We start from the raw sequence: 14,187 nt of genomic DNA, 5'->3' as shown, positions 1-14,187 counted from the left end.
AGATAACTAACAGATTACTATCTAATATTGCTTACTAGCACTGCACTAACCCCATTGAAACATATACATGCTAGCTGGTGGCTGCTCTAACGGACTAACAGTGGATTAATATATACCTTCCGGAGCTGCCCCTTGTTTGGATGTCTGATACGTGTTTTAAAAGGAAAGTTAAGGAAGGAAGGAGAAGAAGAATAAGGAAATGTTATGACTGACTAACACGTGTGTTTGTTGCCAATCTCTATTAAGGGCGCTTGAGATGGTGGTGGACTAACATTGAACTTCAAAGCTGTCACCTCAGTGACATGAAATCGAAGGGTGTTGATTATGACTGTGGACTAACATTTAATTCTTGAGTCACTTCGCTACAGAAGCCCTGATCATATTGCTTTAACCACTATCGATTCGTATCAGGACTGCTTATCTGTGATGATAGACACTGGTTTGCACAGTTTTTAGATTGACTATTCATTCGCCAAGGTAGCCTGAACCATTGCATTGGAAAGAAAAACTGTTTGTTATAAGGGTGGTCCAATATGCACTGCTAATATCATATCTACTTTTATAGATTGTGGACAAAGAGACCTGTTGGGACTGCGGGCCAATATTGTTTTTTTTTTTTAGTTGCGGGGTACTTGCGAATCTACATTGTTGATGTGATTTCTCAGTTTGACCTGCGGGCTTGTATCTCTTTTTTGTTACTATAAGTCTTTAGTTAGCAGGGGCTAGCTTAGGAGGAGGGAAATGCCCCCTAAAAATGTGAGAAAATCTGGTGGGGGTCTGGAGAAAATATGGAAAACCCCTCCTCCGAAAACCAAAATGAGTGCTAAAGAGACCATAAAAGATCAAGGGGGGGGAAGTCTTAGACTTGAGACACTGCATAGGGAAGATCTCCCCCAAGAACTGAACCTGCTCCTTACTGAAATATTGACAGCTGTCAAAGAGACTAAAAGTTTGGTTGAGGAATCTAAGGTGGCAATTGATAACGTAAATGAACATATCAGCAGTTTGAACTCAGACATCAAACTTATTAGGGAAGAAATGAACATGTCAAAAAGTTGTAAGAAACTGGAGTCACGAGTGCAGGATCTTAGGACAGATATTGCAAAGATCAAAGAAGAGCATGCAGGGCTACAACTAAAAATTACGGATATGGAGGATAGATCAAGGAGAGCCAATGTTAGAATTGTAGGCTTTCCAGAGGGAGATGAACCCAGAGACCTATCCAAGAAGATGGAAAAATGGTTAATAGACACTTTTGGGGTGGAGGATTTTTCCGCAGTGTTTGGGGTAGAGAGAGCACATCGGGTCCCATCAAAAAAACCTGCACCAGGGAGTCTCCCGAGAGCGATTTTGGTCAAACTGAGTGTCTCGATCTTGTGAGCTAATATCTTGAGGAAATGTAGAGAAAAGGCAGGAATAACTAATAACGGTGAGAAAATTTCGATATACCCTGACTTCTCTAGGGACAGGCAAAGAGCCAGGGCTAGCTTTTAAAGGAGTAAAGAAAAGAATGGCAGAAGCTGGAATTGAATATTCGTTGTTATTTCCATCTAAATTACGGGTTGTATTTAAGGAACGAACATGGTTTTTTACGGACCCAGAAGAGGCCTCCAGGTGGCTAGATAAACAGGGTATCCGAGTTTATGTGTAAAACCTTGTGGTGGGAAGGGCAGGAGAGGTGTGGGAGGATGACACTAAGGTATTGGGGACCTGTTGAGAAGAAAGAAGACAGGTCATGTGGGATACGGAGGGTTGGGGGGAGGGGTGGGGGTTCCCCAGCAGGGAAGGGTTTTTTTTTCTCTTTTTCTTTTCTCCCCCTTTTTTTTTCTTTTTTTCTTCTTCTTCATTTATATTTCTGAATGGAAGATACGACTAGAATACTAACGTGGAACATTCGAGGGGCCAGTAATAAGATCAAGAGATGTCAAGTATTTGACATTGTGAACAAACATCTGCCAGCTATTGTTTGTCTGTTGGAAACCCATCTAATTGAAAAATTTGTATACAGATTTAGGAAAAAATGGGCCGCTAAAGAAATTCACTCTTTCGGCAACATCTTCTCTAGAGGGGTCACAGTGTAGATACATGCAGATATAGATTTTGTTATATGTCAGCAAAAAGTTGATAAGGAGGGGAGATATATTTTCCTCTACGGGAAATTGTATGGAACTACAGTGATTCTAGCGTTTATATACAATCCTCCTCCTTTCAATTTTAAGTTTTTACATGAATTGCTCCTGTTTGTGAAACATAAAGATAATTGTGCTCTTATGATCATGGGTGATTTCAACTCCACTATGGATAACCATCTTGACAGATTGTCGCTAAATAATAGTTTCTCTTCAGGACCGGGGAAGAGGGAGCCCTTGGCACGTCTTTGTGACAAGTTAAGTTGGGTAGATGTGTGGCGTAAATTGTACGGTAACCGGAGAGCTTTCTCCTGTGTGAGCCGGTCGTATGGAACTCTATCCCATATTGACTTATGTCTAGCGAATCCCTCTTTTTTTAGTATGATTCACAAAATGAAATATGAAGCTCACTCTATATCACGGTCCAGTTATGATCATGGTTAAAAAACATGAGGGGAGGACAGAGCGATTATTTAGGTTCAATCCATACTGGATCTCGATCCTTGAATCTCAGATAAATATGGAAACAATAATTATTGAATTCTGGTCCAGAAATAGTAGAGGCAATGATAGTAGGTGGGTCTAGGACTCCCTCAAGGCCTTTATTCGTGGAATATATAGCAAGAATATCATATATGCCAGAAATAGGTTTGGTGGCAAGCAAAGGGAATTGAAAGAAACGTTGATGAGTCTAAAGAAAGCCTTTTTTGTTGCCCCGGTTGAAGAAAACAGAAGGTTAATGAAGCCAGGGCCAGGCTCCTGAAATTTCTAAAACAGAAGGCACAGCACAAAGTTTTTTTTCAGGGCCAAAAATATTTTCTGGAAGGTAGTAAGCCAGGAAAATTACTATCTAATATGGTTCAAACCTCCAGGGCAAACAGTAAGGCTATCTCCGCGATTAGGGATGAGGAGGGAATTATACAGAGGGCTCCGGGACAGATTGCACAGGAATTTAGTAGATTCTATTCCAATTTACCGTATTTTTCGGCCTATAAGGCACACCGGACTACAAGGCGAACCTCTAATAAATGCCTGCTAAGACATCTAGGTTCATATATAAGGCGCACTGGAGTATAAGGCGCAGGATCAAATGCAGTACCTAAAAATGACCAGCAGGTGGCAGACCTGTGCACAGTTCAAGCCAGCTACACTTTCCGGGAAACTTGTCTTCAGCGTGTCAGAGAGCTCCGATCTCAGAGGTATGGCTGCTGGGGGTTAATGCAGGGTTATGCAGCAGGGGTTAAGCGGTCTCCCTCTGCACCTTCTCCTTCCCTCCTCAGCCAGGGTGTTATTCCTGTGGGGTTCCCTGTGGCTCCTTCTCTTTCCCCTGTTACAGGGCTGTCAGGAATGGGGGTTGTTTACTGATGATGATGATGATGATTGCCTCGTGGTCGGCACTATGGCGGCTCCGGTCTCTCCGTGCTAGGGGAGGGCAGGATCCCTCACTATCTGCGCTCTCCTGGGGGGACGTGCGGCGGGATGGCGCCAATCCCAAGATGGCAAAGGCCTCGCGGAAAACACAGCTGAGCCGTGCCCCCGAGGGCGTGGTCCATGCGTCATCCCCCTCTCCCCGGTCAGCTGACGCGGGGGAGGCGGAGCCGCTGCATTGCGACAACCAACAACAGTAGTACCTGATAAGGCCTTTGAATGTGTGGTTGCTATAGGAACCTAACGCAGCTAGGGAAAACTATATTCACACTCTAGTGAGAAGAGGGTGTGAGTGATGGGAAGCAAAACGTGTGGGGACGGATGTGGGTGGTGTGATATAGCCATATACAACATTAAAATGTCACATAATCATAGTGACAAGGCTAAATAGTGGATAGTTGCATGTCTTCAGATATAACGATAAATTTATACACGCATCCACTAATGGAACAAAAAGTACAGTTTAACAGTTTATGCTTTCTTAAGATGCCACGAAATATTGTGTGAGTCTGGGAGATACAAATCTATATCTCTTGTGGGGTTATGATATGAGGAGAGGGGGACTATAATGTATGAGGGGAGGGGGGGTTTTGTGATTTAGAGGAAGATACTCATGTCTCTTTTATCATTGAGTCCTAAAGGTCCTAGGGCCCCTGTCTGTAGAATCCATCTCCCTTCTTTTTGTAATAGGAGACGCTGTCTATCACCTCCTCCTCGTAACACTGGGATTCGTTCTATGCCTGCAAATCGTAAAGACTTAGGGTCGGAGTTATGGTGGGATCTTATGTGTTCTATCAGTCTTGGGGCTCCATGTCCTGTTCCTAATGACCTTATATGCTCTGAAAAGCGTGTGTTGAGTTTCCTTATAGTTTTACCTATATAGAATTGAGAACATGTACACAAGATTACATAAACAACAAAATCCGTCTTGCAAGTTATGAATTGGTTAACAGTGGCTTTTTGGTCGCCACATATAATTTCTTTAGTTTTTATGAATTGCGAGCAATGGTTGCAGTGTCCACATGGGTAATTACCTTTTGGTAAAGACGTATGTAACCAATTTTCTTTTGTGGGATTGAAACTACTCTTAACTAATTCAGACTTTATTGTTTTACCTCTGCGAAATGTTACTAGCGGTCCTCTGGCAACTATTTCATTCAATTCTCTGTCAGCTTCAATTATATGCCAATTGGACCTGATAGTGGATTTTATTATGTCAGCTTGGGGTGTGAAATTGAAGGAGAACATGAACCTTTCATCTTTGGATCTACCTCTATTTGTGATCTTAGTTTTGTTCTTCTGTATATTTTCCCTAGATTCTCTGGCTTTCTGAAAGGCTTCGTCTATGAGGAATTCTGGGTATCCCCTTGCAAGAAGTCTCAATTTCAATTCTTGTGACTGTGTATAGAAGCCTTCCTCTGTATTGTTGATGTGCGACACCCTGACGAACTGGCCGTATGGGACGGCTTTTTTTTACATAAGATGGATGGTAGCTGCGATAGTGGAGAAGGGCATTCTTGGCTGTTATTTTCCTGAAGACCCACATTTCTAAATTATTCTCTTTCACCTCCACTAAGACGTCTAAGAATTCAAGGCGTGTGCCTCCTATATTATATGTGAATTGCATATTCATTGTGTTCTGCGTGTTTAAGTATTCCACCATATTCTTAAACTGTTTATCAGAGCCAGTCCACACAATAAACACGTCATCGACGTAGCGTTTATAGACCTGTAGATATGTTAGGAATGGATTATTTTCTGAGAATATATATCTATCTTCAAATATAGCCAGAATGAGGTTGGCGTATGTGCAGGAAACAGGTGTCCCCATCGCCGTTCCCTCTCTCTGGCCATACCAGATGTTGTCATGTAGAAACACATTATGTGTTAAGATGAAATGTAAAGCATCGCAGACAAACTGTACATAGTCTGCATGTTTCTTGGCTTGTTTAAGTATATTTTCTATCGCTTATATCCCTGTGTTGTGTGGAATTCTAGTGTATAAACTCTCCACATCTATTGACATTAAACGATTTCCTGGTTGCCACGACAAATGATGTACTAAATCAAGAAAGTGGTTTGTATCCTTTATGTATGATGGTACATTGTGTAATAGAGGTCTTAATAGCCAATCTAAATATTGCGAAAGTGGTTCAGTAATTGAACCTATGGCGGCTACGATAGGGTGGCCTGGGGGGGTTTCTTCATTTTTATGAATTTTCGGGACAAAATACCAATTTGGTTTATTAGGATATAGGAGCAATAACCTGTCAGCCATTTTTGTGGAAAGTAGCCCTTTCTCTACATTGCTCCTCAAAAAAGTTCTCAATTGGGATATATATTTTTGTGTCGGATCGCCCGTGAGTTTTTCATATCTACGTTTATCTCCAAGGAGACGTGCTGCTTCTTGTCTGTAGTACTCCTCAGTGGGGAAGACCGTGCCCCCCCCCCCCATTTGTCCGCCTGCTTCACAGATTTTCCTCTCTTTTCAGAGATTTCAGAGCTAGCCATTCATCTTTTGTTAAATTGGGCTCATCTTGTTTGTAGAGTAATGCTTTGACATCTTTTGTAACTTGTTTCTTAAAAATTTCAATGGTACTACCAGGTGGAATTTGGGGAGTAAATCTGGAGGCTAAACCTCCTCTAAAGTGTTGTTCTAAAGCTACTGCTAGCTTTGGTGGTAAATTTTGTCTATGGTCAACTTTTTGTGCAAACATTTTTTTCAGAGCCATTTTTCTGGTGCCTTTAAGCAAATCTATTTTGAAATCTACACTATTGAAGTTTTCTGTTAAACAATAATTTAAGCCTTTTTGTAACAGGGATATATGCCTTTCCCCCAGTTCAACTTGTGACAGGTTCGTGATTAAGTCCCCATCTTGACTCATTTCCACGAAACTTGTTTGCGTTTTTGATTCCTCTTTCTTTCTTTTTGGTCGTCCTCTTCTTGTCCGTCGTTTCTTTGAGATTTCCCTAAAGGGACTTGTGCCTGTGTCGCTGTGCTTGTCGGTGGTCCTTCATCTGAGTGGCTTGACTCTGAGTCGGTCGTCCACTAATCCTTTTTCTCCTTATTGGTGTTTTTCCTGTGTTTTCGTTGGTAGAATCTGTTGGATCGTGTGTTCTTTTTTGCGTGCCAGTTAAAGATCTGATTATTTTCGTAGTCTTGTTTATCCCTCATGAATTTATCTTTCATTTTCTCTTTTTATTGAGGCTTGAACTGGCACCAGTTGTTTTTCCAAGCTTTTTATAAACGAATCCATTTGTGGAGTGTGTCTCCTCCTTAATTCTAATTTCGCCTTGCAGAGGTCTGAAGTAACTGTCTCATATTCCTTTTCACTCCTCCTGAGTACTAGTATCATTAGGTTTTTGGAATGTTCGTGGTGAGCTTCTTCCCATGCTTTCACATATCCAGTATCATGTTTAAACTGCGACGGTGGTTTGTACACCCTTAGGCCTCTGAGCACTCTTCCGCTTAGGACTTCAGTGAATTGATGGTCCAGAATAGTCTCACCTCTTTTTCTGCCAACCCTTTTATTTTAAATTCCAGACTCTTAGTACTGATTACTTGTATGTCATCTTTTTCGTTACATTGTACAAAAAATGAGTTTGCGTCCTCCCTCCCTTTGTTGTAATAGGACTTCTTCTTCTGACTTAGTAGTATCCATTTCTGCATCCCATTTCATTTTCTATGTCTGTAGGTAAGACGAGGTTCTGAACATCGAAGATGGAGTGTGCTCTATTCCAGAAAACAGTTCAATCGTAGTAAAAGGGGATGAGAGGGTAGATGGAATGGCACTACTTCATTGAGTTAAATGTTCATTATACGTGATGTTGTTGGATATGTATACGGGATACGGGACAGGACTATAAATGAGTCCCCTGCACACCAATAGGAAGCTCGAAAATGGTGGGGGCGGGCTTCTGGGAGGTTTTAAAAAGCCATACTTTCATGTGCTGTGGAATGGGCAAGTCAGACGAAGCGCTACTGCGCGAAACAGCTGTCATGTACCCTGTATATGTGTGAGTCCCTGCGTTCATCCCTCCCTCTGCATGTATTTTCACGCCATGTATTTCGTGAGTATCACTAATAAATCAGAATGAATTAAGGAAGAAACGTGGTGAGTGCCAATCTACAGTTTTTTCTATCTCAAAAAGAATACCTAGACTCGGAGTTAACATTAGAGGAAGTTTCAGAGGCACTAAATCAGTGTACTAGGGACTCCACTCCAGGTCCGGATGGACTCCCTTTTAGTTTTTACAAAAATACAGAAAAGAGATTCTTCCATGTTTGTTAGAAATATTTAGAGTGGGGTTTGATTTAGGATTAGTTTCAAAAACTATGGGGGAAGCTATTATTACCCTGATTCCAAAAAAAGGAAAGGATTTGTTATATCGTCCAATATCCCTACTTAATACGGATATTAAAATCCTCGCCAATGCTTTAGCACTGAGGTTGCAAAAAGTTGTCAAGGATATTGTGCATATAGATCAGAAAGGGTTTATCCCAGATAGGAAAATAAGTGAGTGTATGTTGAGGATATTCTCAGCAATAGAAATGGGACAGGGTGGCCACCGCTCCATCCTGTCATTGGATGCCGTTAAAGCATTCAACAGGTTGGAGTGGGGTTTTTTATGGAAAGTTTTGGCCAGATTTGGTATAGAGAATAAATTTATCAGCTTTGTGAAAAGCATGTATAATTGCCCTGTAGCAAGAATTAAAACGGGGGATACCATTTCCAAATCTTTTTTTGCTGACTAGGGGCACTCGACAAGGCTGTCCCATATCCCCACTTTTATTTGCGCTATATATAGAGCCGTTGGCTATTATGATTAGGGAAGACCCTGAGATTCGGGGCAGTGGGTGTTGTGGTATAATCGATAAAAGCTGCCTATATGCTGACGACATGGTACTATATCTGAGTGACTCCTTGCAATCTGTCCCGAGAGTATTCGATTTGGTTAATGAATTTGGGAGGTTTTCTGGACTGGATATAAACTGGCAAAAATCAATATTGTTGCCACTATGCCCAGAAGTGCAAGGGTTCTTTTTGAGTAAGAATGAATTCATATATATATCATTTTACATATCTTGGCACAGTGGTTTAAAAAAAAAATAGGTGATTTTGATAATATGAATTTGAGACCTCTGATACAAGAAGTAAGAGGTAAAGTGACAACGTGGGGCAAAGTGCCCTTGACGAGAGCCGTTAAGATTGGCTTAATTAAAATGGTCTTACTTCCCAAAGTTCTATTTACTCTAATGGCTTGCCCTATCTGGATAGATGAAAGTTTTTTCAAGCTGCTGGAAAAAATTCAGAATGATTTGCTATGGGGGAGAAAGGGTTAGAATAATAAAAAAAAAAAAACTTCTAAATATAATGTACCTCGACGTAACTGTCTCTGCAATATGACCTGGCAGGACCAGGTGGAACAGGTAAAGTGATGAGCGAGTGAACACGACACTCCTATGACATGGCCTATAATACAAAGTCTCATAGGCACTCTGTTAACGTTAGGTAGGACTAGTGTAACAGTAAACTTGATGGTAATTGTCCTTTTAACCTGTTCAAGTATCTAAAGTAAAATTTACAGAGTGCATTCTCTTCTGTTTTCCAACATTGCTGATCTGCAAAATATAAAAGAATTAGAGCTATAAATATGGATTGCTTTACATGTATAAAGAAGAATAAACAATGATAGAAATACAAACCTTGAAAAACTGATGAACAGCTGATTAGACTGATTCTTCTAAACAATTCATAACCTTGATAACAAAAACTTAGAACATTTTTAAATAAAACAACTGTTCAGAGCTTTTAAAACTGAATTGTTAATCATTAAGAGATGAATAACTTTTCAAATAGAAACGTGCCTTCTGGTTTGGAAACAAGTTAATTTTCTTTTTACATCTTCTTTGTTTGGTCTTTCCAAATTAGAAATATTTGGCGGTAGCAAGGGTACTCTTGAAGACCAATGTGACACAAGTTCCCCTTTTACAATTTTCAACAAAGAAACCTTTTCCTACACATTTCTGACTATCCAGCATTTTCTTCCTTTTGGGGCTACTAGCTTAGTTCTTTGTGTGCCTTTTGGTTCTGTGTTACATTTGGGATTCCTGACGGTGGCCAATTCCCAGCCAACATTATTGTTATGTGTTCGTATTGCCAATTTAGTTCTGGCCTCCATTCCATCAATTCCGAAATGTATACGCTTTGTTCTGTAAAGCTGTTTTTAAAGCTAGGCTGTGGAAATTTTCCATTCCAAGGTCCAGTATGACAATTGTTTACCAAATGTGGTAGGTCAGCTATCAATTGGGGATTACTCACAATTTTTTGGATGCTGAGAAATGACGCTCCTTCTTTGTTGAGCCAAAGAACGGGTTGATCTGTATCAGCCTCATCCAGTGGCCCGTATGAACACTGATTGTAAAGTTCCCCCTCCCATGTGTGCTGGTTGCAGATATGTTGAAGCAGAGAAAGCCATCGCTCCTCTAAATCTTTGACATTATTTTCACAGGTCCCTATAGACCACCAAAAGTGAAGAACAATTTTGTCTATCCAGGGTGTAATTGATTTGCAAAATTTTTGGCGAGTTCTTTGAGTTAGCTTCTTACTGATAGACTTGGCATTATGCAAGACATCAAATTGGTGATGTATAAGGGGATAGTCGGTCCTCTTTTTTTTTTTTGAATGCCAGCGCGTCTATCAGAAGCAAAAATGTGAAACTTATAGCCTTCCTCCAATAAACGATTCATGACTTTTTCGAATCCAAATTTTTCCATTGCAACGGAGGAGGAACATTGCGAACGCTGTACAACTTCAAAGTCAAGATTTTTCTCGCTCAAGCAATCCATAACTGTGTAAACACAATACTTAATATTGTGACCAGGACTGTCACATTGACCTTCACCAGCTACACACAAGCGGGTTTTCAAGGATTCACGGTTTTGACTCTTTTCAAGCAAGATCGATAGCGGGAAACAGAAAGTTAGACTGGTAATGATAGAAAGTCTTTTCAGAAATTCCCACAAGACCAAAGATATTGAAAAACTCGTTAACTTTCTGAAAATTCAAACCGCTAAACAAAATAGATGCTGCTAGGAGAATATTTCCTGACTGATGGCGTCCTATCTTTGGTTGAGTTTGCACAATTAGAAAATGTTGCCCCGTATAACACATGCCAGTAATCCGACAACTTGAACCTTCAAATTTCTTGAATAATTTTTTGACTAAATAATTGCAGCCAGATGAGTGTTGACATTTAACTTTATACAAAAGGTTGTCAAGACATGATTCAAAAATGATGAATTTTCTGTCTTGAACCTGTTGCAGTTCTGATTGTGGTTCCAGTGCGGGAGCAGTTGGAATATTCTGTCCATAAATTAGATGAGCAAAGCCGATGAAATCTGATTCATCTAAACTTGTTTGAGGGGCATAATCTAGATCATTTTTTTTGGATAGGTCATCTGGGACTAAATTACTTTGATCTGTCATGTCCAAACAGTCTGTAGACCCTTCAATTGTAGACAGCGGTCTAATTCCTGGCATTAGTTCATCCCCTGAAATCTCCTCCTCTTCTAAAACTACATCCTCCAATGTAGCTTTTTTTTTTTTCAATGATTGAACAATTTTGCAAGGTAAAATCTGTTTGTGTAGAAACAGAAAATTTGCCTCCATGCAGTTCCTCAAACTGATAAATTTGATTGCTCATTTCTGAAATTGTGTCCACCATTTGGGAACTACCGTATATACTCGAGTATAAGCCGACCCGAGTATAAGCCGACACCCCTAATTTTACCACCAAAACTGGGAAAAACTACTGACTCGAGTATAAGCCGAGGGTGGGAATTCAGCAAGCCCCTAGTAGTATACAGCAAGCCCCTAGTAGTATTCAGCAGCCCCTAGTAGTATTCAGCAGCCCCTAGTAGTATACAGCAAGCCCCTAGTAGTATACAGCAAGCCCCTAGTAGTATACAGCAAGCCCCTAGTAGTATACAGCAGTCTGCCCCCGCGACCCTTTCGGGTCAGGGAGCCGCGCTGACATCGGAGGGTGAGTATTTAAGTTTATTTTTTTTAAGTGGGTAATTTTTTTTTGTAATACACTCAGTATTTTACGGTAGATTGCCCATTATATCTTTTCCTTTTTAGGGGTTTCTGCTTTTTTAAAGTTTTTTTCAAAGACATACCTTCAGGTGGCTGTTGAAAAATGGATCAGTTTTCCCTTTTTTGACAAAGAATAACAATCTTCACTAAAGTGCAATGAACACATTCTGTATTTGTCACTCTTCTTCCCTTCCATTATCATAGCAGCCATCCCATCAGATATATCTATACCAGTCTGAAGTAGCCACTGTTTTATCCTCTCTATATTTTTGGGAAAGGGGTGCATAATTATTTCCTTATCTTGATACTTGTGTCCCGTTCTACTGAGGCAGCCATTCACAATACAAGATGGCATGTTGTTAAATGCTATAAAAAAAAAAAAAAAAAAAAAAAAAAGTAAAATGGATTTAGACGTTTAACATATTGAATATGGCTTTAAAAAGTAAAATTTACACTTACCAGAAAATATATTTTGGAATATGTAAGAGAGATAATATTCTAATTGTGCACCCAATAGTGACGAGATGAAAAGGTTCCTAAAATAATTTTTTAGAAAAATATTCAAAAACAATACTTTTGATTTCAAATTAATCAAATGAACTAAATACATTTTTGCTCACCAATTCACAGATATCAATCCTAAAATTACTTTTAAAATTTTGAAAATATTCTGCAAACTATCTTTCCTATTAAAAAAGAAGAAAGCATTAGTTTATATAGAACCAAAAAGGATTAATGCAAAACCATGTCACTAAGTGAGCAATCTTCAGTGCAGGAAACTACACAAATCTGAGTAAAACATTTGGTGATGTTGACTGCTACATAAGAAATAACGCCGCACAGCCGGGAAAATGTCCGGACGGCCATTGCCGTCTATGGTGCCGCATGTATGTCCCCCAGTCAGCCGTGTGAATGAACCCTTAGTCTACATTCACACGGCCGTATGCATTTTCTGTCCTGTATTGACAGCTGTATTCTGGTCGCAAATACAGGCCGTATGACATCTGTATGTTGCTTGTATTTAACTCGTATTTTCAGAGTATTCTATTTGGGTGCATTTAGATGAATGTATGAACACTGGGCCATAGACTGGCGTTCATATGTCCAGGGACATGGTGATGAGGAGGGGCATCCCCTCCCTGTCCATAGCGGCCGGCCCTGACACGTCCTATCTTTTCCCCGTGTACGGAGCAGTACGGTGCTGCACGTGTGCAGCACCGTATGGCTCCATGAACCCATTAAAGTGTATGGGGAACGTATATAGGGCCACAAGCATGAATATGTCCCCCATATGTTCGTGTGCATGCCCCCCCCAAAAGATTTAGTGGGTTGGCAAATGATATCACTAACTTAGCTAAACCTAAATTTGGCCCCAGACCAGCCCAGACTGGATATATACATCTACGTGCTTGTATCATTTATACATGCATATCTACATATATATATATATACAGGATTGGAGTAGTGGTACTGTGTCCCCCTAGACCTTGGCAATGAGTACTTTTTTTTTTTTTTTTTTTTTTTATTTCTGGACTGTGAATGCTGAGGACGCATTCAGATTGTTAGGATTACGATAACTTATTTTTTTCAATAAATCTTACTTTTGGTTATTAAAAGTGTGGTTTTTTTCGGTGTCACTTTGTATAATTTGCCATAGCAGTGGTGCTAATTGACGGTGCTCATTAGTAAGGGCTGGCCTTAGTGTTTGCCCTTTTTAGGGCAAATTTACACTAACACCAATACTATTAACTTGGTACCCACCACCACCAGGGGCGCTGGGTACAAACCAGTACCTGACCTGTCTATAGATGGCCAGGTAGTGGGGCGGCTGCAGGCTGTTATTGTTGCAATGGAATAGTCCCCTAACAATGGGCTATCCCTGCTCAGTAATGGCAGGCTACAGCTATTATTTTTGTATCAGGCTGATTTGGACAATTGGAGGGGCCCCACATTTTTTTGGCCAGAAATTAAAAAAAAAAATCATCTGGATTTCCCCTAATTAATTGATGGGGACCCCACATCCTCTTTTTCTTAATTTTTGGCCAAAAATGGGGAAAAAATGATGTGGGATCCCCCTTATTAATAGGGGGGTACCCCCTATTGTCCGAATAAGCCTGATACAAAAAAACAGCAGCAGCCTGCCATTACTGAACTGGGATAGCCCGCTGTTAGGGGACTATTCCAGGGCAACAATAACAGCCTGCAGCCGCCCTACTACCTGACCATCTATAGACGGTCAGGTACTGGTTTGTACCCGGCTCTTCCCGGCACAACTGGTGGCGGTGGGTACCGAGGTAATAGTATTGTATTGGCGTTAAAGTAAATTTGTCCAAAAAAAGGGCAAACACTAAGGCCAGCCTTTAGTGATGAGCACCGTCAACTAAAAAGCACCATTACTATGGCAAACTATACAAAGTGGCACAAAAGATTTTTAATAACAAAAAGAAAGTTTTACTGAAAAAAAAGCACACACACACACTCGTTGACCATTTTATTTGTAAAAAAAACATGCTGGTCATCGATGTAATCCT

The 14,187-nt window shown here is 40.4% G+C and overlaps 1 protein-coding gene across 1 annotated transcript; it reads right to left on the bottom strand.

Moving 5' to 3' along the window:
* Positions 1 to 9,120: 9,120 nt before the first annotated feature.
* Positions 9,121 to 12,011, bottom strand: LOC140065956 (uncharacterized). The gene is made up of 4 exons (XM_072113515.1): positions 11,785 to 12,011; positions 10,588 to 11,243; positions 9,881 to 10,074; positions 9,121 to 9,180 (listed from the first exon to the last, which is right to left on the bottom strand). The coding sequence occupies exons 1-4, from the start codon at positions 12,009 to 12,011 to the stop codon at positions 9,121 to 9,123; spliced, it is 1,137 nt and encodes a 378-aa protein (XP_071969616.1).
* Between the last annotated feature and the right edge of the window lie 2,176 nt (positions 12,012 to 14,187).

Source organism: Engystomops pustulosus, chromosome 6, assembly GCF_040894005.1.
Source record: "Engystomops pustulosus chromosome 6, aEngPut4.maternal, whole genome shotgun sequence".
Taxonomy (NCBI): domain Eukaryota; kingdom Metazoa; phylum Chordata; class Amphibia; order Anura; family Leptodactylidae; genus Engystomops; species Engystomops pustulosus.
Note: the sequence above shows the minus strand (reverse complement) of the source record. Positions and strands in the feature narration are given on the sequence as shown.

Excerpts from the sequence above, each read along its gene's own strand:
- LOC140065956 (XM_072113515.1), bottom strand. The coding sequence starts at position 12,011 with ATGCCATCTTGTATTGTGAATGGCTGCCTCAGTAGAACGGGACACAAG. Across the intron at positions 11,244-11,784 it reads AGTGAAGATTGTTATTCTTT|TTTGAGGAACTGCATGGAGG; the intron begins GTCAAAAAAGGG and ends CAAATTTATCAG. Across the intron at positions 9,181-9,880 it reads TTCTCAGCATCCAAAAAATT|ATCAGCAATGTTGGAAAACA; the intron begins GTGAGTAATCCC and ends TATATTTTGCAG.